The 25,317-nt window shown below is 41.9% G+C and overlaps 1 protein-coding gene across 1 annotated transcript in view; it reads left to right on the top strand.

Moving 5' to 3' along the window:
• Positions 1-23,157, top strand: part of LOC126474031 (protein yellow-like) — a 40,192-nt gene extending 17,035 nt beyond the window's left edge. Inside the window, exons 3-6 of the mRNA XM_050101438.1 lie at positions 2,663-2,862; positions 7,288-7,467; positions 12,487-12,801; positions 22,836-23,157. Of these exons, the coding sequence (XP_049957395.1) occupies positions 2,663-2,862; positions 7,288-7,467; positions 12,487-12,801; positions 22,836-23,156 (1,016 nt within the window). The 3' untranslated portion in view covers position 23,157. The remainder of the gene's footprint in view (positions 1-2,662; positions 2,863-7,287; positions 7,468-12,486; positions 12,802-22,835) is intronic.
• Positions 23,158-25,317: the final 2,160 nt, after the last annotated feature.

Here is a 25,317-nt window from a genome sequence, read left to right as displayed (position 1 = left end):
ACAGGCATTGGAAGGTTCAGCGGCACCGACTGACCGCCATGGAATCCTCAGCCGATGGGCGTCACTGGATTCGAATATGGAAGGACATGTGGTCAACACACCAATCTCCGGTCGTTGTCAGTTTTCGTAACAAGAGTAACTCCTCAATTGGCTCCACAAGGGCTGACTGCGCCCCGCTTGTCAATAGCGCTCAGCAGAGCCGAACGGTCACCCACACAAGTGCTAGCCAAAAATGGTTCAAATGGCCTTGAGCACTATGGGACCCAACATCTGAGGTCATCAGTCCCCTAGAACTTAGAACTACTTAAACCTAACTAACATAAGAACATCACACACATCCATGCCCGAGGCAGGATTCGAACCTGCGACCGTAGCAGCAGTTCCGGACTGAAGCGCCTAGAACAGCTCGGCCACCGCGCCCGGCCAAGTGCTAGCCAAGCCCGACAGCACCTAACTACAGCGATCTGACGAGAACCGTAGTTACAGCAAACACGACACGGCAAGGGAGCGTTTACAGTTGTGAATCTTAAAAGATTAACCCACGTAATTCAGCTGACCACGCTATACCATAAAGGTGCGCGCAAGCGTCTGCTGGAAGCTACTACACTCGCGACACCTTTAACCAACGGACACAGTTCCAAGCGTTAAGCTCGGTTCCAGGGAAACATTCACAACCAGCTTGTGATCCAGCTCGCCAATTCACGAACATTCGTTACACTCAGATTTGTCCGAAGCGCAGCAAGGCTCACCGTTTTCAGTCGCTGGAATTGGTCCCATCAGGCAGCGTACACAGTGGTATCAACAGACACGAGGCCACCACTTCACAGCTTTACGGACCTCCTCAGCGAAAGACAATCCTAGCCACCCAAGGCAGCAGCAGGAGCCGACTGACTATGGGCAGGTCTCCACGCTCTGTCTTGGCCCATCGCACTCCAAAGCCCTTCCCGCGGCAGCCGTCCGCACGCGTCTCTCCGTTAGCGCCTCAACCCCGATCTCTCGCAGCCAGTTTCTCTACTCGACCTCTCGAAACTCTCGCAAAGTTCTTCTTGACGAATTAAAGCAAAGCGTTCTCTCGCACTGAGCGCCGTGGTTCAGCCTCCTCTACGAAAAACGTAACACATCTGCAACTGGGCTTCACTTGGCGAAGATGAACCCTGGACACCTTCGCGGTATCGATATTGCGCACCAAAAGACTATCTGGGCTAATGATCTCATTTACGTCTCATGGCCCATCAAAACGAGGAGCTAATTTTTCGGCAATGGGAGCCTTGGCTAGATCGTCCAGCGTAAAAGCACAGACGAAGACTACCCCACGAGGTTTGATTTAAACTCCAATTGTCCTTACTTCAAAACCGCATCTGCCTCTGCTGAGCAACACCATTGTTTTGGAGTGCCCTCTTCCAGTTTTCCTGAATCGGGTCAGGTGTCACATTTTCAGGAAGCAAGCCATTAACAGGCAACAGGTTGGCTAAAGGTGGGTTAAGACGGTGACCGAACGTAAAGGCAACAGGGATTGTCTTAAGGGTCTACAGTCCCACCGGTGGCGTGGTCGGGAAGAAGTGAAGCCTTGAAGTTTCGGTTAAAACTTTCGGCGAACGGCGGCTGGGGTTAGTATAGTATTATGGTGGAGTAGGATATTGCATTACCAAAACAGAATTTCTCCAATTGCCGAGAGAGAAAGGAAGGTGTGTTTTCACTGTATTTGGGCCTGGGGAGGTCCATATACAGCAGAAATACCGGACAGGTGGTGAATGGTTAACCCTGCAGTGATATCGCCACAGGGCATCAACCTAACGAACTGGGAGAATGCATCAACGGTAACCAAGATGTATCGGTACCCGTCACAACTAGGTGGCAAGGGATCGTCATAGTCAATAAAAAACGTAGCCATCTGGAAATCGTTCGTATATGATTGCAAAAGTCCACTTCAGATGTTGATATTGGGCTCAGCCGCTTTACGTTCATGGTACTCCCCCACCAAACGTTTAACAACCTTGTATAAGGTGGGGCCAAGTGAGAAATTCTCTAACATTCCTTAGGATACGCCCGATCCCAATGTGCCCCCAACAACACTATCGTGAAACTATGGAAAGAAGCCCGCTCAAGTCTCGGGGCTTGGCTTGACTATCGCGCATCCCCTGACAACACAATATGCCTCTTCTTAAGGTATATCCGGGAGGAGCCTTCCCACTCAAAATATCCTACTTAATCTTGCTCAGTATACGGTACTGGTCTTGCCTATGCTTCAAGTCTCAGAAATAATATGTAACACAGCGCTGTATCAACTCTCATTCTTTTTGGGCGCTGTTCACGAGTGGAACCGGAAACGGTGCCAAATATAGTGATACCAGACGTACAAACTGGCACACACAGTAATGCGACTTGCGGAGCACAGACGTAGATGATGGAGACATAGAGAAGTCAGTAGGCTTAAATCGTAAGTCTTGTGAGGCCTAAATTATGCACTAATTAGATACTTCGTTGAAGAGCAAACAAGATGAAAGTAAAAACAGAATTGTCTATGTCGTGCGATTCACAACACAGCTCTTACAAAAAAATACATTTCAGAAAATTGCATTACTACATGTCTCTTTACGCCCTTAATAATATGATGCACTGAGTCTTTAACAAAACAAAAACAATACCTTATCTCGTATTTCAGAGGACGTTAGCAGCCGCAATCGCCTGTTCGTGACAACACCAATGCTGAGGAGTGGTATACCTGCTTCCCTTAGCACAATTCAGTACGACGGGCCCTCTGGCTTGTCTCTCAAGCCTTACCCAAGCCTGGACAGGCACCGCACTACAGAGGATACTATCACAGACTGCACGGAACAACTCGTGTCCATCGCTCCAATCACGGTGCGTACAAGAACTTAACTCACTGTGGTGTTATCAGAACATACGCAACTTACCTGCAAATTGACGTAATTATTTAAGTATAACTTGCACCCGTGGTCTAGTCGTAGAGTCTTTGATTAGTAATCAAAACGTCCTCAGTCCCAGGTTTACAACCTCTCACGGCTTATGTTTTGATTAATAATCAGCTTTGACCACCGAAGACTTCCGGCATAAGAAGTCATTCTGCCGACGGCCTTGTCAATGAGAACGAAGTAGCGGACAGAGGTACAGGATACTCCCTCGTCCTTGGGGAGGGAAATTGCCCGTAAAGGGAAGAATCGGAAATGAACAACGGTATGATGATGCGGAAGGCATTAAAAAAGACACGTATCGTGTATCCACAGGACATGTGACCTGTAACTGAAAAACTGGCGCGATGATCTCTCGATTGGCAAAAGTTCCAGAATACTCCTCATTCTGATATTCGGGAGGGGACTGACATGGTGGAGGTGACCATGAAAACAAATTTAATAACCAGCTCGTTATGAGTTGGGGCGTGGAATTTCGGAAGCTTGAACGTGGTAGGGATGCTATAAGATCTGAAAAGGGAAATTCAAAGGCTCTATCTACATATAGTAGAGGTCAGTAAAGTGAAATGGAAACAAGACAAGGATTTCTGGTCAGATAACTACAGGATATCATTAACAGCAGCAGAAAATGGTTTAATGGGAGTAAGATTCGTTATGAATAGGAAGGTAGGGCAGAGATTGTGTTACTGCGAACAGTTCATTGGTAGGGTTCTTCTTATCTGAATCGACAGCAAACCAACACCGACAACGATGGTTCAGGTATACATGACGACGTCGTAAGCTGAAGACGAAGAGGTAGAGGAAGTAGATGACGATACTAAAAGGGTAATGCAGTAAGTAAATGAAAATGAAAATCTAATAGTCATATGGGACTGTAATGCAATTGTAGGAGAGTATGGGCTTAGGACAAGGAATGAAGGAGGAGAAAGATAAATTGAGTTCTGTAATAAATTTCAGCTAGTAATGGCTCTGCCCAAGAATCAAAAGAGGAGGAGGCATACTTGGAAACGCCGGGTGATTTGGAAAGATACCAATTGGGTTACATCTTGATTCCTAAATCACATACTAGATTGTTAGGTTTACCCAGGAGCAGATATAGCCTCAGATCACAATGTAGTAGTGATGAAGAATACGCTGAAGCTTAAGAGGCTAGTCAGGAAGAATCAATACGCAAAGAAGTTCGATACGAGAGTACTGAGGAAAGACGAGATACGGTTTAAACGCTCTAAGGATATAGATACAGCAGTAAGGAATAGCTCAGTAGGCAGTGAAACGTCCCCTTAGAAAAATTATGTAAGACTGTGCTTAAACTGACACACAATATTTTTACCGCAACGCAATCTGACTTTCAAAAATCCCTACAAAAGAATGGCCCGTACTAACGTTAACCTATACGATTCAGAAATCACTTACCTCACAAAAATCTTCGTTACTTGAACTACTGCAATACAGTGAGCGCCACTACTGCCAGCTAAATAAAAGATTCAAACTACGGAAGGCACTAACTACTGATAGGCATAGTTAGAAAATGGAAGATTTTAATAGAGAACAAACAATGTATTTAACTTAATAGTGTTGAAAAATCATAATATACATAGCAGTTCATGACATCCAGTCTTACAAATTTCAAAACTCCGCCGTTTCTCTCCCCACACCCACCATTGCTGGCGGCTCACCTCCAACTGCGCAACGCTACGCGCTGTTCACATCCAGCTGCCCAACACTACAATGGCAGACAACAGTGCAAACTAGCCACAGACTGCTCACAGCACAGCCAGTGATTTTCATACAAAGCGCTACGTAACGTTGCCAATAAGAAAACATAAACAGCCCACTTACAGCAGTACAGTTGAAGAGGAATGGACATCTTTTAGAACGGCAATCACTGAAGTTGGAAAGAAGGTAACTGCGAAAAAAACTATGGGTAAGAGAAGAAATACTTCAGCTGATCGATGAAAGAAGGAAGTACAAAAAAGTTGGGGGGACAGTCAGAAATACCGAAATATAAGTCACTGAAAAATGACATAAATTGAAAGTGCAGGGAAGCTAAGACGAAATGGCTGCATGAAAGGTGTGAAGACATCGAAAAAGAAATGATTGTCTGAAATACTGACTCAGCATATAGGAAAGTCAAAACAACCTTTGGTGAAATTAAAAGCAAAGGTGGTAAATTTAAGAGCGTAACAGGGATTGCACTGTTAACGCAGAGGAGAAAGAGCGGATGGGTGGAAAGAGTATATTGAAGGCCTCTATGAAAGGGAAGATTTGTCAGATGTGAGAGAGGAGAAAACAGGAGTCGATTTAGTAGAGGATCCAATATTAGAATCTGAATTTAAGACAGCATTGGAGACTTAACAGCAAATGAGGCAGAAGGGACAGCTAACATTCTTCAGAAGTTTTGAATCACTGGGGTAAGTAGCAACAAAACGACTATTCCCGTTGGCGTGTAGAATGTATGTGTCTGGCAACACACCCTCTGATTTTCGGAAAAATATCATCCACACAATTCCGAAGACTGCACGAGCTGAAAATTGCGAGAATTATCGCACAATCACCTTAACAGCTCATGCAAGTTACTGACAAGAATAATGGACAGAAGAATCGAAACGATAACTGAGGACAAGTTAGATGATGATCAAATTGGCTTTAGGAAAGATAAAGGCACAGAGAGGTAGTTCTGAAGCTGCGCTCGATAAGGAAAGCAAGACTAACGAAAAATCATGACGGGTTCATAGGACTTGTCGACCTGGGAAAAGCGTTCGACAATGTAAAATAGTGCAGGAATTTCGAAATTCTGAGATAAATAGGGGTTACAATATGTACACTATACATGAGAGAATAATAAGAGTTGACGGCCAATAACGAAGTGCTAGGATTAAAAAGGGTGTAAGACAGGCATGTAGTCTTTCTCCCCTAGTGTGCAATCTACATCGAAGAACCGATAATGGAAATAAAAGAAAGGTTCAGGAATTGAATTACATCTCAGAGTGAACGAATATAAATGATACGATTCGCTGATGACATTGATCTCCTGCGTGAAAGTGAAGAATAATTACGTGATCTCCGAACGGATTGAAGAGCCTGATGAGTACAGAGTATGGATTGAGGATGGATCGTAGAAAGAGAAGGGTAATGAGAAGTAGCAGAAATGAGAAGAGCGAGAAACTTAGCAGGATTGATGGTCTTGAAGGAGATTAAGTTACGTAATTCACAACCTAAGCAACAAAATAAGCAATGATGAATGGAGCAAGGAGGACATCAAAAGCAGACTAGCACTGGCAGAAAGGGCATTCCTTGTCAGGGCAAGTCTACCAGTATCAAACATGGGCCTTAATTTGAGAAATAAATTCCTGAGACTGTACGTTTGAAGCACAGCATGGTATGGTAGTGAAATATGGACTGGGGGAAAACCGGGACATGACAGAATCGAAGCATTGGAGCTTTGGTGCTGCAGACGGATGTTAAAAATTAGGTGAACTGATAAGTTAAGGAATGAGGAGCCTCTGCGCAGAATTGGAGAGTAAAGGATTATATAGAAGACACTGACAAGGGGAACGGACAGTATGATAGGAAGTCTGTTGAAATATCAGTGAATGATCTCCTTGGTACTAGATGGTGCTGTAGATGGCAAAAACTGTAGAGGGAGAGATTGGAATACGGCCATCTAATACTGAAATTGAGCGGATTGTGGACGTAGATTGCAAGTAATCTCAGGTGAAGTCCGATGACAAAAAAAAAATCATTTTCGAAGTTTAATTATAATATAAAAACACCATTCACTCAAAACCAAACACGCGCTTTCCCCATGTCCCCATGTTACATCTTAAATGCCACAGAAGAAAGCCCTCGGGAAAATCCAGTATTTCTTGACAACCGAAAAATAATTGCCCCTGTAGCACACCAACAACTGTTAACAAAAGTGCTGCCATATCGAGTATAAAAAGAAATTTGTGGCTTTATTGGGATTTCTTGGTAGGGAGGACATTGGATGAAAATTCACCTAGAGATGCATAAGCAACTTCAAGGGTACTACAGGAAGTCTTGGGATCTCTTATGTGTTCTGTGGGTTAAAACATCAAGCGGGAGGACCATTATTATTGCTGACACGAATGAAGGATAGAACTTACACTTAGAGAAAATAGTTACGTTTTGATTTCTCCCATTCTTGAATCATTCGAGGTGTTTAGTGATGTTCCTGCAACTGTGAATACGTCACTTCAGTTCTACCATTTATCCACAATGCCTGTATATCAAGAGGACTCCTAAAGTGTTTCGAGCTGTTGTACCGTGCCGATTCTAAGCTTTCTCGCATTTCATAGAAAATAGGAAGATTATCCTCTCCTCCTCTTTTTTTCAGAAATCCTGGACGGACGATGACACACTTTACGCTCTCGACACCGGTGTGCTCGACATAACGACCAGCCCCAAACAAGTGTGCCCGCCGAAGATCATCACCTTCGACCTGCGTACTGATGAGATCGCAAACATTACAGTAATTGACACTACGGCCTGCATCTCATTGTACGTCACGTTGTGGGTGAGTTCTTGGCCGTAGCCATAACATTTATATATCTCTATAATACTTACAGGGTAGAATCCTGTATAAAACCATGTAGCTCTAATGACTTTTTGCTATGTGCAGTAGACCTACCGATAATTTCACTAATAAAATGTTGAAAGACTCAAGCATTATAGAAAAGAAGTTACGGTCGAAGTTTCAGAAGGTAGCTCCGAAAGAAGAAGAGTTATGAGACAAAAACTAAAGATAGGATACGTGAACGAGGAAATAGTGGTGGGAAAACTGTAACAAATGCATGATACTCGTGCCAACTGATGGAGGTAGAAAATGAAGACACTGCTGAACAAACCAAAACCATTAGACAGGATTATGGAAACATGAGTCTTATAAAGGAGGGCACATAATGATGAAACGGTTATTCTCTTCTGGTCAACTGTGTTGCTGGTAGTTGTTGCACTGTACTCAAGTCACGTACACTTAGTCAATACATAAAATTCGTGCTAAAAAGATTGTGTTATGGAACTATTCTAGGTTTCACAAGAAAATAAATGGTGTCATGGGAGCTGTGTTTGTAAACGCTAAGACCCGTTTTTTTGAGTGCATTGTAGTGCGTGCTGAAGCAGAGACAGTTTTTAATATTTTAGAACAATTACAAAGCAAAGGGAAAAAATGATTAAAAGCAATAAAGCCATTAACGACCGCTGGTAGAGGTTAATGAAATCGATTCCGTGCGCCAAACTACATCAGTTTTTATCTTTATATGAGATTTATTTCTTAGTGTTTCATATCTGTATAGTATCATCAAGGAATCAAATAACAGACCGAGGGTAATGTGCAGAAAAACGAATTACATCAATACGGCAAAAATATTCATCTAAAATTAGGACGAGCTGGTTTGAATCCGGTAGTATTTATCGGTGTAGCTTTCATTTTATTGATATTTCTGGATGGTGTTAGATTTCACCTGATCTTTTGACAATTATATTGTTACTAGTGGACTTTCATAAAATAAGATTAATTCGAATAATTCACTATCTAGAAACCTATTAGGACTCTCAAAGTACTGACATAGATTAAGTAGGAGCATATATTGCACCATCTGAAGAGAGGCCAAATAAATATCAGTTCAACAATGAACTCATTCCTCATCCAGCACATTTGACTGAAAAAAAAATCGAGGCTCACTTCTGCTTTATAGAGTCTGCAGTTTTCATGCTAAACCATAAATTTCAATTTTACTGTTATTAAATCAGATGTATTTATTCAACCTGCATGGTATTACAGAACGCAGTAGTTGTTACATTGGACCGGCATTTATGTATAGCTGCATGCTGCACCTACCAGCCATTTATAAATATTTGATACATTACGTTCAATTTATAAATGAATCCTTAGATAAGTGATTTGATTTTAATACGATCTCATACAAATTTCTGATAGCTCCTGCGCATCTTACCTCCCCAGGCAGACTGTCAAAGCATGGTTATACACTGACGGAAAAAAGTCGCAAGTTGTGCGACGTAAACGAAAGTTGGTGCACGTGTTTCTACATCCGAAAGATGATGTCTATTCAAATTTCGCGCCAGGCGCATATTAGCGTCACTAGGATGATGCAAATGCGGTTGTTTTAAATATACGCTGTAACAGTTGTGAGCGTTAGCTACCCTTGACGTTGGACCTGGTGAGCTGATGATAATCAAGAATGCGTTTGAGGTGACAAAGACTACGTTATCAGCACCTCATTGAGCTTGAACGAGATTCTGTAACAGTGCTATGACAAGGTGGATGTCCCCTCCGCGATACTACAGAAAGCCTTGGCAGCGATGTAGCCAGTGTACATGAAACAGTGGCTACGAGAGTGTACGGTCACAAAAGACCGGGCTATGGGCGGTCACATGGCGCTACCGAGAGAGAAGACCGTCGTGTTGGGCATAAGGCTCTAGTGCATCGTACTGCATCAGCAGCAGCAGTTTGAGCAGCTGTTAGTTCCACAGTGACACAACGAACTGTTACAAATCGGTTACTTCGAGGACGGCTCCGAGCCGGACGTTCTGCTGCATGCATTCCACTGGCCCCAATCCACCGCCATTGCGGTTTCAGTGGTGTCAAGCGAGAGCTCATTGGAGGGCGAGGCGGAGGTCTGTTGTATTTGCTGATGAAAGCTGGTTCTGCCTCGGTGCCAGTGATGGCCGTGTGGTGTTCGGAAGCAGTACAGTTGAGGGCCTGCACCGACCTGCCTGTGTGCACGACACACTGGGCCTACCCCTGGATTTATGGTCTGGGATACGATTTCTTCCGACAGCACGAGCTCCCTCGTCTTTGTCCTACGCATCTTCACTGCAAATCTGTACGTCAGTCTGGTGATTCTACCTGTTGTGCTGCCATTATTGACCATCATTCCAGGGAGGCTTTTCCACAGGATAACGCTCGCTCTCATACAGCTCTTGTAAACCAACATGTTCTACACTGTGTTCACATGTTGCAGATCTGTCTGCAGTAGGGCACATATATGACATTATCGGTCGATAGCTCCAGCCTTATCCACAACCAGCATTAAACGTTCCAGTGCAGCAAGCATGGAAATCCAGTCCACAAACTGATATCCGACACCTGTAGAATACAATGTATGCACATTCACATGCTTGTGTTCAACACCGGTTAGTAATGTAACAGTATTCCACATTTGCAATAGCTTACCTCGCGCATACATTAACCTGTGTTCTTGCAATGCTAATCACTTAAATATGTTACCTAGACAAATGTATTCCCGATATTTCATTACTCTACATCAATTACTATTTGGTACTGCTATTTCTTTCCTTCAGTATATTTGTGAATTCCGCTCAATATATTTTTACTGGTATAAATCATTTCAACCTTGAAAATATGCTTCTGCAAGAAATGTCATGAAATACCGCTGTGCAGAAATATCGCAGGACACAATTTTTTACTTCTGCACAAAGGTTACGTTTTACCAAAATCAGAAAGATCTCAATAAATAATGTTGCACAATGTCAGAAAACCAAAAGATAGAAAAAAATGTTGTAACACTGGAAATTGTTCCATTTAGTTGTTAAATGCCAATAATGGGAGGTATTTGACCCTGGTTTCTTTAAGAGTTGGAAATCATACTCTCATGCATAGGTTGTTATCTATATTTACCACTCTTTCCATAGGAAAAGAAGCGCTTGACAACGTTTACTGTGATTACTGCCTCTTGCTAGTGGACGAACAAGGAGATCATAAGGCAATCGGATTTTTCATTTTCATGGTATGTGAAATTCAGAACTCAAATATGAACTACCCAACCGAAGCAATTATAGATAACTCTCAAAATTATCGATAAATTCGATTTCGAAGTTTTCCGACCATAGATCACGATTAACGTTGGGAGAGAAAGGCGATGGGGGAGGGCATTGGTTCTATATTCAGTAGAATCAAACAAATAAACAAAGGTGCATACCGGGTGATCAAAAAGTCAGTATAAATTTGAAAACTTAATAAACCACGGAATAATGTAGATAGTGAGGTAAAAATTGACACACATGCTTGGAATCACATGTAGTTTTACTAGAACAGTGGGCATACTGAGCATTTCCTGTAATGAACAAAATCTTTGCTTTGTCTTACTTTGTTGTGCTAATTGTTGCTATTCTGATCAGATGAAGCGCCATCTGTCGGACATTTTTTGAACTTTTGTATTTTTTTTTGTTCTAATAAAACCCCATGTCATTCCAAGCATGTGTGTCAATTTGTACCTCTCTATCTACATTACTCCGTGACTTATTCAGTTTTCAAATTTATGCTGACTTTTTGATCACCCGGTATATTCTGCAAGCAGTTCTGTGAAGCATGAAACATATATAGGTGGAAAAATTAAATTGCTAATTGTTTTTAAAGTTAAACACTTTTGATTAACTATCTTTCATGAGAGATCGGTATTTAAGTATATACGTTTGAGCTGAAAGGGCATTTTTGTGTGCGTTATGCAGTTACAAGTGGCAGTCGAATGAAAACGAGGCGGATGGAAAAGAAGTAAGCAAATTGTATATTATTTCAAAAGCAATCACCGTAACTGTGAATATTTGCATGCTACTGTCAGCAATGCTTGTCACTGCGTTCCTGGAAAAATGTTTGCAGTAGACTACGGGAAGACAGTGAAGACAAACATTTATGGCCGTCGATTTGCTTTGGACATAGAGGTGGACGCCCGGGATAAATCATGATTCTATAGGCAGCAACGGACATTTTGAAGCATTGACCAGCATGTCTCGAAGTGGGATGCGATCGTAAACGTATTCACTGCTAAGATGATTACTTTTGTAATAATAGACACTTTACCTACTTCTTTCCGTCTGTTTTGGCTTCATTTGACTGTCCTTTAGAGAAATAGGAAGATGTGCATTTCTTATGAAAATTACAATTAGATGCGTTAATTAACATATATTTAAACGACGTAGGTGTACCAACTGAGTGAAAATAAAACGAAAGGGTGATGACCGAAACGATAATCGATAACACGGTTACCAGTCCCGACCACTATCATTTTTTTATGTATTCACAGATTTGCGTTTGAGCTGGTAGAACATACAGCTTTGTTTAAAAATTTGGTTCCGGAAGGAATCAAACCTACCTCCCCTTTCCCAGATGCAAGCGACCACTGTAGCACAGAGACATACTTGTTATTGTAAAATCTACCTTTAATTGGCCAATTAAAGATGATCAGAAAACTTCAAAGACAACTATCTCGAGAGTTATAGAGATTTGTGTCGAAGTGCTTCGGTTTATGGATAGATGAATTCTAGACTCCACGTATAATAAATAAAAAATACAGGAATCATTGTAAGTAGATTTATTTCATTGAAGTTGGTCTAGCTCATTAATATGGATTGATGAAACATACAGTGAATCATTTGCTAAACAGTGTTGTTTAACAGTGATACAATTGTGCCCAATTTTCTGTGTCGACAAGTTTGTTCACATGGTTCAAAAAACCAGTTATTTAGTGATCGCATTGACCGACGGCTCTGTACGCAGGTGGACCCTTGCCCAACTGGAGGGGCGGTAGCCTACAGCACGGACTCGTTTAACTTCCGGCTGACGGTGACAGACCTCGCCAGTGGGGCTTCCAAACACCTGCAGAGTGAGCACTACTCCAGCAGGCGGCGCTCCCTCAGTAGGGCGGCTGGATCCTGCGCCTACCCGCCGTTTGGTCTTGCCGGTATTGCGGCGGACAACAGCTGCGATGGCAAGATCTACATGCAGTCCTTCGCCAGCAACATCCAAGATGTACTCGACAAGAAGGCCATACGCGATGCCAAAGACGGTCAAGTTATGGACGAAAACATTCAGGTAACGTACTCTTTAATGCTAAACTACACAGCCCATGCACAGACTTCAAATATACCGCGCTGGTAGATTCAAAGCAGGTGAAAGAATTCATACAAGAGATTAAGCTAATATTAAAACAATCCATCGGTCTGCTCAAGCCTAAATACTACACAGTTTAACATTCAAGTGAAATCATTTTCTTGTGTATTTAGTAGATAAGAAAAGTGAATCATCACCATCAAAGTTCTGTCGTAGACAGGTCCTTACATGTAGGTTCTCCATCATTAAAACTGCTGTCAACGTACAGCTAACAGTGAAGAGTGAAGATTCTAGAACGTTTTCTAACAAATCTTTTATACACAACTATGTAAGCTCGTAAATAACTAAAGCCGACAATATCTATTTATAAGAATGAATGACAACACTTATTCAACTCCGTAAGTCCGATGGTGATGATAGATGGCCTTGAAAAAAAATTAATTAGCGCGACTGAGATCGTAAACCGTCAGTTCCAATTAAATTCTGCTAAACGCTCCAGTCAACCTAACCTTATCAGTGCGAGCAGGTTCCCACGTGTCAGTCATCAACATGAAGGTATGTAATACCGAATCAGCGACGCACGGTAATTTCGAAAGTACACTCCTGGAAATTGAAATAAGAACACCGTGAATTCATTGTCCCAGGAAGGGGAAACTTTATTGACACATTCCTGGGGTCAGATACATCACATGATCACACTGACAGAACCACAAGCACATAGACACAGGCAACAGAGCATGCACAATGTCGGCACTAGTACAGTGTATATCCACCTTTCGCAGCAATGCAGGCTGCTATTCTCCCATGGAGACGATCGTAGAGATGCTGGATGTAGTCCTGTGGAACGGTTTGCCATGCCATTTCCACCTGGCGCCTCAGTTGGACCAGCGTTCGTGCTGGACGTGCAGACCGCGTGAGACGACGCTTCATCCAGTCCCAAACATGCTCAATGGGGGACAGATCCGGAGATCTTGCTGGCCAGGGTAGTTGACTTACACCTTCTAGAGCACGTTGGGTGGCACGGGATACATGCGGACGTGCATTGTCCTGTTGGAACAGCAAGTTCCCTTGCCGGTCTAGGAATGGTAGAACGATGGGTTCGATGACGGTTTGGATGTACCGTGCACTATTCAGTGTCCCCTCGACGATCACCAGTGGTGTACGGCCAGTGTAGGAGATCGCGCCCCACACCATGATGCCGGGTGTTGGCCCTGTGTGCCTCGGTCGTATGCAGTCCTTATTGTGGCGCTCACCTGCACGGCGCCAAACACGCATACGACCATCATTGGCACCAAGGCAGAAGCGACTCTCATCGCTGAAGACGACACGTCTCCATTCGTCCCTCCATTCACGCCTGTCGCGACACCACTGGAGGCGGGCTGCACGATGTTGGGGCGTGAGCGGAAGACGGCCTAACGGTGTGCGGGACCGTAGCCCAGCTTCAAGGAGACGGTTGCGAATGGTCCTCGCCGATACCCCAGGAGCAACAGTGTCCCTAATTTGCTGGGAAGTGGCGGTGCGGTCCCCTATGGCACTGCATAGGATCCTACGGTCTTGGCGTGCATCCGTGCGTCGCTGCGGTCCGGTCCCAGGTCGACGGGCACGTGCACCTTCCGCCGACCACTGGCGACAACATCGATGTACTGTGGAGACCTCACGCCCCACGTGTTGAGCAATTCGGCGGTACGTCCACCCGGCCTCCTGCATGCCCACTGTACGCCCTCGCTCAATGTCCGTCAACTGCACATACGGTTCACGTCCACGCTGTCGCGGCATGCTACCAGTGTTAAAGACTGCGATGGAGCTCCGTATGCCACGGCAAACTGGCTGACACTGACGGCGGCGGTGCACAAATACTGCGCAGCTAGCGCCATTCGACGGCCAACACCGCGGTTCCTGGTGTGTCCGCTGTGCCGTGCGTGTGATCATTGCTTGTACAGCCCTCTCGCAGTGTCCGGAGCAAGTATGGTGGGTCTGACACACCGGTGTCAATGTGTTCTTTTTTCCATTTCCAGGAGTGTATATTACAAAACATGTTCTCAGCTAATACTGTGCCGCTCTGCTGTTTCAAAGTAGAAACTCACGAAATGTTAGCGTCACGGCAATACTAGCGCTGGAAGTGCGGTTTACGGGAGAAGACGAGTCAGTGCTCCAGCTTCGGAGCAAAACCCGACGAGTAAAAAATCACGGGCGGATGAACCTCAAAGGAAATAGTACGAGCGGGGCTATGCTGACCCTGGAACACCGTCCACGGCAGCCCCATTCTCTCCTGTCTCAAGCGATTTTTGCTCAAAATGACCAAATGACACATCATTCAAAGTTACAAACGACAAATGGAAAGAAGCTGTCTTATGAGTCGCTGTGCGACCTCAGAAACTACCGTAGGTTCAGGGGTTTCGTCACTAAAAAAAATATTTAGCATATTAAACAACAAGAACGCTTTGGTCAGATTAACACTCACATTCATGTGTCTTAGTCATCCAATGATTCTAAAGGCGAAAACCTTATACTCTGTTGTTGAGATCTAGCGTAAGTATACACTATGTCATCAAAATTATCCGGACACCCCCAAAAAGATAGATTTATCGTATTAGACGCATTTTGCTCCCACCTACTGCCAGGTACTCCATATCAGCGACCTCAGTAGTCATTAGACCCCGTGAGAGAGCAGAATGGGACGCTCAGCGGAACTCACGCACTTCGAACATGATCAGGTGATTGGGTGTCAGTTGTGTCATACATCTGTCCGCGCGATTTCCATACGCCCAAACATCCCTAGGTCCACTGTTTCCCCAAGCGGTTCTAGACGTTTCAAAAAAATGGTTCAAATGGCTCTGAGCACTATGGGACTTAACATCTGTGGTCATCAGTCTCCTACAACTTAGAACTACTTAAACCTAACTAACCTAAGGACATCACACACATCCATGCCCGAGGCAGGATTCGAACCTGCGACCGTAGCAGTCGCGCGGTTCCGGACTGCGCGCCTAGAACCGCTAGACCACCGCGGCCGGCTAGACGCTTCAGTCTGGAACCGTGCGACCGATACGGTCGCAGGTACGAATCCTGCCTCGGGACTGATGACCTCAGATGTTAAGTCCCATAGTGTTCAGAGCCATTTGGTACACCTGCCTAATACCGTGTAGGGCCACAGTGAGCACTCAGAAGTGCCACAGCTCTACGTGGCATGGACTCGAATAATGTTTTAAGTAGTGCTGGAAGACACTGACACCATGAATCCTGTAGGGCTATCCATAAACCCGAAAATCGGAGGGGTTGTAAGGAATTCCAGACATGTACAATAACATTCATCTATGAGGAGTTAGGTGACCAGCGGAAGTGTTTAAACTCAGAACAATGTTCCTGGAGCCACTCTGTAGAAATTCTGGACGTGTGGGCTGTATCACTGTCCTGCTGCGATTGCTCAAGTTGTCGGAATGCACAATGGACTTGAATGGATGCAAGTGATCAAACAACAAGCTTATGTACGTGTCACCCGTCAGAGTCGTATCTAGACGTTTCACGGGGCGCATACCAATTCAACTGCATACACCGAATACCATTACGGAGCCTACAACACCTTGAACAGTATTCTGCTGACATGCAGGATCCATGGATTCAAGAGGTTGTCTCCATACCCTTACACGTCCACCCGCTAGACATAATTTGAAACAAGACTCGTCTTACCAGGCAACGTGTTTCCGGACATCAACAGTCCAATGTCGGTGTTGATGAGGCCAGGCGAGGCGTAAATCCTTGTATAGCGCAGTCATTAAGTGTACACGAGTGGACCTTCAGCTCCGAAAGCTCATATCGATGATCTTTCGTTGAACAGTTTGCACGCTGACACTAGCAGATGGCCCATCATTGAAATCGGCATCAATTTGCGGAAGGTTGCACTTCTGTTACGTTGAACGGTTCTCTTCAGTCGTCGTTGGTCCCTTTCTCGCAGGATCTTTCTCCAGCAGCAGCGATGTCGGAGATTTAATGTTTTATCGGATTCCTGATATTCACCGTCGTGTGGGAAAATCTCCACTTCGTCGCTACCTCAGAGATACTGTGTCGCATCGCTCCTGCTCCGTCTGTAACACCACGTTAAAACTCACTTAAATCTTGATAACCTGCCATTGTTGCAGCAGTAACCGATCTGACAACAGCGCCTGACACTTTTTGTCTTTTATAGGCGTTGCCGACCGTAGCGCCTTATTCTGCCTGTTTACATATCTCTGTATTTGAATACGCCTGCATATACCAATTTCTTTGGTGCTTCTGTGTATATGCTGCTTGATGGCAAATAATGATAATTCACTGCACATGCATCCTTCGCTCAACTTCTTGAGGGAACCAGCCTTTGGCTGCGAGCAAAATAATGAAATGATCATTGGACAACATGTATGTAGTTTCCAAAGATTTGCGTTGGTCAGATAGTGTACTCGGATAGCCGAAGCGGTTGAGGCAACCGCAAGTGTGAAGGGGGGAAATCCGGGTTCGAGTCTCGGTCCTTCGCAAATGTTCACTTGTGTAACTACGTAAGAATTTCAGTTTCATCATGACAATTATGCTTCTTCGACAATATTAGTAAGCCCGTATGATTTATCCATGCATTTTATTTATATATAATGTACTTCACCAACTCGTCTACTACAGTATAGTGATCCAAGGATCAGTTCTTTAATAAATGCGTGACTTTAGCGCATTGGCGTACAACAGACACTTTGGACACGGAAGTGAGCCAAGCTAATAGTCTGGGTTATACATTGCCCACATGAACAGCGGCTGGGTAAAACCGTTAGTGCAGTGGTAGGCTAAGGATTAGGGGGACTTTTTTTGAGATTTTGTTAATAATTTGGACCTAATGGATTGACAAGGTAGTTTTCGAGGCGGCTCGGTTGATAGAATACATCTGATAACACTGGCCAATGAGGAACCCAGTAATTTGCACCAAGAGGGATCGTAAAGGACGCTTTCTGTCGCCTTACTGTCGAGTGTTCGCAAATTCTGGAGATTAATGTCTTTTTCATAGTCATAGAAAGTGAAACTGTGCTCCATTATGCAAGGACGCCAAAAATATATATAATTACTAAATGTGTTTGACTTATTCCAATCTGCTATTTGTTTGTATGTTGATTTCAGAGTTATATAATTCTATATACAAACAAATGCATTACTATCCTTTGAATTACGGAATACTGCAAGCCACATAGTTAGTGTATATATGATATTATTCTGCAAGCCCAGATTTTCTGATGTAAATTAACATCACAGAAAGATGACTTAACAGACAGTTTGTTCAACGATAGTCTTTCAAGTGTACACCACAACGATTCATCACTATGCAGATGATTGTTGTCCATTAATTCCATTCTTTTCAGTGATAAATAATTCCTCAAGTGGAACGTTCACAGAGGACAGCAATGGAAAGAAACTTTTAATGCGTTGCCCTGAGGTCTGAATAATGATCTTCATATATCTACGATTTTTCACTAATAATATAGCCTTTGGACATTTTTGAAAGAGACAAAAGCAATCAGTGATAGTATATGCGAAACAACGAAGGCTACTTCAAAGCGTCTTTTTGGAAGAATTATGATATCTTTATGAGGCAAATACTCTGTCACTACATCTACATGGACACTCTACAAATCACGTTTAAGTGCCACCTTCACAATTCTCTATTATTCCAATCTCGAATAGCGTGTGGAAAGAACGAAACCATCTGTCTTTCCGTACGAGCTCTGATTTCCCTTGTTTTATCGTGGTGATCCTTTCTCCGTATGTAGGTCCGTGTCAACAAAATATTTTCGCATTGGGAGGAGAAAGTTGGTGATTGGAATTTCGTGAGAAGATTCCGTCGCAACGAAAAACGCCTTTCTTTTAATTATGTCCAGCCCACATCCTCTATCATTTTTGTGACGCTCTCTCCCATATTTCGCTATAATACAAAATGTGCTGCCCTTCTTTCCACTTTTTCGACGTACTCCTTCAATCTTATATGTTAAGGATCCAACATCGCACAGCAGTATTGTAAAAGAGGACCGACAAGCGTAGTGTAGGCAGTCTCCTTATTAGACCTTTTACATTTTCTGAGTGACCTGCCAATAAAACGCAGACTTTGGTTAGCCTTCCAAAACCATTTTCTATGTGTTGCTTACAATTTAAGTTGTTCATCATCATAATTCCCAGGTATTTTGTTTAATTTACGGCATTTAGGTTTGATTGATTTGTCGCGTAACCGAAGTTTAACGAATTGCTTTCAGCACTCAAGTGGTTGATCTCACACTTTTCCTTATTTAGGATCAACCACCAATTATCACACCATTGTAAATCTTTTTGAAATTTGTTTTGATCTTCTGATGACAACCTAAGAATGCTGCTCAGATTGTCTGCCAAATCGTTTATATAGATAAGGAACAGCAAAGGGCCTATAACACTACCTTGGGGAACGCCAGAACAGTGTTCAGAACAGTGTTCTGACCCATTTTGTGCACCAAGGAGGATCAGCTCCGTCGTTTGTTAATTTATTTGGTATAAATCTCTCAATTGCTACCGACTCTATTTCTTTAAATTCAAGTCACGTCTGCTGTACACTTATAATATTAATTTGGAAGGTGTGGAGATTGTCTCTGAGGAAGGCGTCAAGTGAATTTTTATCTGCTTTTTGAATAGGTATATATTTCGTTTATTTTTGGAGGATTTGGGATTACAATATTTAGTCTCGCTACGACAACCCTGTGTTCACTAATCCATGTATCCGTTTTGATGCTCGTTATTAAAATTGCTAAGAGATCAAGTGTTTTTTCACAACCGTTTACTATTCGCGTGGGCTCATGAAACAACCACTCGAGATAATTTTCAGAGAATACGTTTAGTACAATTTCGGATGATGTTTTATGCATACCTCCGGAATTAAACATGTACAGGGTGATTCAAAAAGAATACCACAACTTTAGGAATTTAAAACTCTGCAACGACAAAAGGCAGAGCTAAGCACTATCTGTCGGCGAATTAAGGGAGCTATAAGGTTTCATTTAGTTGTACAACTACCCGAGGCGATGGATCGGCCGTGACAGAGCACTTCATCACTGGCCTCCAAGAAGCCCTGATCTTACCCCCTGCGATTTTTTCTTATGGGGGTATGTTAAGGATATGGTGTTTCGGCCACCTCTCCCAGCCACCATTGATGATTTGAAACGAGAAATAACAGCAGCTATCCAAACTGTTACGCCTGATATGCTACAGAGAGTGTGGAACGAGTTGGAGTATCGGGTTGATATTGCTCGTGTGTCTGGAGGGGGCCATATTGAACATCTCTGAACTTGTTTTTGAGTGAAAAAAACCTTTTTAAATACTCTTTGTAATGATGTATAACAGAAGGTTATATTATGTTTCTTTCATTAAATACACATTTTTAAAGTTGTGGTATTATTTTTGAATCACCCTGTATTTTCGCCAACATATAGAGAGTAAATTATCTCGTATGGGTATTATAAATCAAACTCAAGTTTGGGAGATCTGTAAAAGGATCCAATTATTATTTTATTCCGGTTGCCAACAATGACCACTGCCCATAATAACTCACAGGAACTATCTACTTCGATTTAGCGACAAGGTAAACTACTTCTAACAGCAACAAACACGCCGCCGCCAACCGTGTTTAGCTTATCATTTTGGAACACCATTAGGTTCCTCGCAATAATTTCATCTAAGCTTATATGTGGCTGAATCTCCAAAAGACAGCTTACATTCATATGTGAAAAAGAAAAACACTATCTAATGAAGTAATGAACAGTATTAAATATGTCAGCTGATTCAGAGAATTGTATCTATACAAACGGAAATTTAAGTGCAGAAGATACATGTTGTGAGGATTCTTAAGGAATTTACAATTTCAAATACCTCATTAACAACACTGAGCGATAAATCATTTTGACGAATATTGATATTAGTTTTTCGCATTAATGCTGATAATGCCTGTTAAAGTCAGCTATGATAAAGATGTTCATAAAAGTTGAAAAATCTAAGAGTTATCAAGCAGAAATTTTTTTTAACTACTTATATAATCATTTCAGATGCCTGAAACACTGCAAAATTAACTTTAGAAGTGAAGCGAAAATGCTTCTCATTGCTTTCTAGGGTTCCATAGATGAATTTTACGTCAAAAGTATGAAATTCAAACAGGTAATGACATACCTGATACTATTACTAAATTATACTCACTACAATATTTGTTGTTCCATATAACATGGACAGATAAGTCTGTATAAAAACGAAAATTGTTTAACGGATAGTAAGCTATCACGTTCGACATTATTAGGGTACGTCGTGTTAATATGTAAGTACCGGTTTTTATGAAGCTGAACCAAACTAAAAACATACATCAATTTCGAGTTGCAGCATAGTTAATTTGAGTCATTGGTTTCAGTTTAAGTTTGGCAACGTTCTGTTGTTTAAAGTTTGTTATTAAGTTTTCTTACGTTTTGAGTTTATATCTTATCTACATCAGTTTCCTAAAGATCGTGGTGGACTCAATCGTTTACATTTACCTTTGAGTTTTCAAAACAATGTACGTGCTCTCTGTTGATAAACGTAAACATGGTCAACAGTAGGCCGTACTGCGATGTTTATTTAGTGGTGTGATTAGATAATTTCAACTAAGCGTCATTGTCACATTTGTAACATGTGTATTTTATGCTACAAATATGGTTGGCAATGATGCTTACTCGAAAGCAACTAATCGCACGATTTGAAAAAATCTCATTACCACCTACTACAGACTTGTCACATTTGTAACATGTGTATTTTATGCTACAAATATAGTTGGCAATGATGCTTACTCGAAAGTAACTAATCGTACGATTAGAAAAAAATCTCATTACCGCCTACTACAGACTATGTTTACGTTTATTGAGCATCTGGAGGCAGTGAATCACCACAAACACATAAAAAATGTTTCTGTTGAATTGGCAGGATGTATTCTTCAAATGTTTTGCCTAGATGTATTAACTGTATGATTCGGATACTTACTGCGTAATGTAATTTTTGTGAATAATAACAGGTGGAGAGATAGAGAGAGGCCGAGAGAGAAGAGAGGGAAGGAGGCGGGGGTGGGTGGGGGCAGACAACTGAAGGTGAAATGAGCTTCAAATTTCGTGGAGCTGGGGTATATACAGGGTGTAACAGGTAAAATCACCGATGTTTCTATTAGTGACCAAGGACGGTGTTCTGAATTCTGTCAGTATTTACGTCATTTGCAGACTAATAACCATAGCCATTACAACTGGTGCTGATTTTATGTTGGTTAGTACCTCAAAGTTTATGTGGCAACGGGAAGCTAGTAATATTTACTTTCCCTAGGCAGTACATCACGTGTTGTAGTGTGGACACATAAACGCCGAACAACTGGTAATCTAGCTACCCAATTTACCTAATATTTTTCTACATATTTGTATAGTCCAATATTTCTACTTCTGGTGCCTAAAGGCTTCTCGCGATATTTCTCTTGTCCAAATATTCTCCTTTTCTTTTAAGGTTCATGAATGAATAATTTTGGATTCATTATTGTAACTGGACCAAGTTTCTGTCCTTTTACTCTTATTTGTTGCATTTTTACAAGGTAATACCTTATTGATCGAAACATCTTTTGCTATATGAACGTTTACGTTTATTTTCTGACAGCTTCTTTTTACCTGCCATTTGAGTGAATTCGTTTTTCTAGGCACACAAAAATGTTTGCATTAATAATGTTAACTGTTTTCATTGATGCTGCCGTCCTTATGCTAAATTTTAATTATGTCATTTCATTGTTAATAATGACCTTTGTTATTTCGAAAACGGAGATGTAGTGTTGCATACTTTACCTTTCATGTTATTCCCTATCATTTGGGTCGTGGAACGACCGGGTAAAATGACTACATATCTACTCCTGGGGATTTTGTATCTTCCATATCGGATTCCTCTGCTTTACTGAAAGTTTGGGTCATTATGACATACAAATTAAGCCGACTGATCTGTTTCAGATGACACTACCTGGAGAGCTGTCGGGAATGAGCGGCCCGCTGATGGTGGATCCCAAGGGCGAGCTGCTGTTCTTCCCCATACAAGACGACTATGCCATCTACTGCTGGAACACCAGCAAGCCACACGAACCTCAGAATTTCCGTTTGCTCATTAAAGATAAACACCGCATGAAGTATGTCTCCAACATACAGATAGACCCTAAGAGTGGGCGACTGTGGATGCTGACCAACCGTTTTCCTTCGTTTGCAACAAATACCGTCGACTATTCAGATGTTATTTACTATATCATGTACATTAGCATAAAAGGAATAGTATGTTAGGCTTCCGCACTACACAGCTCAGATCCCTGGTTAGTCAGTCTTGATGTCACGATAGTTTATGAAATACGTAATTGTACACAGTATAAAAATTATACCATGAAGCAGTTTTACACTGTTTCATTTTGGAAGTATAAATAAAAAAAGCCTTCAGTGACAACTTTTCGTGTTTTGTGTAGTACATGATGCAGTCCGAGTCCTATGGGTCCTTCAGGTGTAATTTGTTTTAATAAAGGCTTCCTTTTTTTCTCTTGAATGAGGTGACATGCATATTGCTATCATAAAAAGGTTTGATGTTAGGTTATAATTTTCGTAAGTCAAACTCGGGAAAAACGTGCTAAATAGCGGAAAAGATGAACAGTCTAAATTTACAACATAATCCAAGAAAAGAGTTTTTAAGTTTTAGTGGCATCATACATTCTTTTCTTCATCCTGTTCGTACATGTCACTTCACTCAAGAGGTACATTTGCGTACACTTGTTAGTAAACCCTACACAGATGTTTTTGGGCTTGGTGTGATGAAAGATGAATTTATTTGTAGTGATAAATATCTTATTATTAAACAATTGACATATTCAGGTAATAACTTTAGACAGGACTTTGAAATTACTGAAAGAACTGCGGCTTGCGAAATCTGTTTGCTCATTTACCATAGATTCTGGTTTTTTGTTTTTTGATTTTGTGGAGGTATATATCCAGTTTTTCTAACAGATTTAGGACTTCATTATGTAGTACTACTAACCTGTTTGCTGAATTTTGGATGATATGTTTCGTCTCCAACATATGTTGTGCAATAACTGATTTTTCGAAGTGGTTGAGGCTGAAAGCATTTACGTGTTCTTGAGAACGGAATTTGAAGTGTCTGCCTGTTTTCTCTACATATGAAATGCAGGACAGCTGTTGTTGTATGTTTGTGTATTTCGTTCTATGTTATGGACGAGTAACTTTCCTAACTTACTATTAACTGAGGATGCAACTGTTATATTATTTTTTTTTGAAGTGGTTAGGGTTTTGTGATATGGGGCCCAGGTACGGGATGCAGACAAATGTTTCTATTCTTTCACAGGGTGGTAATTCGTTGTCTTACTTTTGTGTATTTGTCTGTCTGAATTCTCAAGTGTTTTGGCTGTGTAGCCATTACTTATTGCAATCCTCTTTATTGTATCTATCTCATTCTTGAGGGTGTTTTCTTCTACATCAAGAGAGTGTACGCTGTGTAGCATGAATCTAAATGCAGCATGTTTCTATGTGGTGGGATGGCGTGATGAGTTCTCCAGTATTATGTCTGTATATGTGTGTTTCCTGTGTATGCTATATTTATGCTGCAGAGTGAAAAATCTCATTCTGGAAACATGCCCCACGCTGTGGCTAAGCCATGTCTCCGCAATATTCTTTCTTTCAGGAGTGCTAGTTCTGCAACGTTCGTAGGAGAGCTTATCTAGAGTTTAGAAGGTAGGAGACGAGGTACTGGCAGAAGTAAAGCTATGAGAACGCAGTGTGAGTCGTGCTTGGGTAGCTCAGTTGGTAGAGCACTTGCCCGAGAAAAGCAAAGGTCCCGAGTTCGAGTCTCAGTCCGGCACACAGTTCTAATATGCCAGGAAGTTTCACATCAGCGCACACTCCGCTGCAGAGTGAAAATCTCATTCTGGAATGTCTTAAACTGCTTATGATGGAACGATACAGGAATACTCTTGTGATTGATAGACTGTTCGCTATGGTCTTCCTGTAATACAATTGACGGAACTTTATCGATGTCTGTGAAAGTGACTTTGACCACTGAGCACCTGCTTCAATGGAGTGATATATGTATTTGTAATATGCTCAATGGCAACAAGGAGACAGTATTTGTTTTCCAATGTATCAAAAAAGAGAGACATGGTAATACTTTATAGTAAGTTCTATTACAAGAAGTGGTATAATTCATTAAAATCTGAATGCAGATAGTTCTCTCAAAAGTACACCGATTTTGCTCTTAAAACAAATAGAATTCGGCGGTGTCTATTTTAATGGAATCATGACAGTTTTTATCATCATGACTGCCTGTTTAGAAATACGTGTTACTGCAAGTCCTGTATTATTTCATACTTCACAACCTCTAATTATAAAGTAATTAACACTTGAACCGTAGCTTCTTGTGACACATAGAAATAGTAGTGTTTTTCAT

The sequence above is a fragment of the Schistocerca serialis genome, chromosome 4 (genome assembly GCF_023864345.2).
Source record: "Schistocerca serialis cubense isolate TAMUIC-IGC-003099 chromosome 4, iqSchSeri2.2, whole genome shotgun sequence".
NCBI lineage: Eukaryota > Metazoa > Arthropoda > Insecta > Orthoptera > Acrididae > Schistocerca > Schistocerca serialis.
The sequence above is the reverse complement of the archived record's forward strand: the minus strand, read 5'-3'. Positions and strand labels throughout refer to the sequence as shown.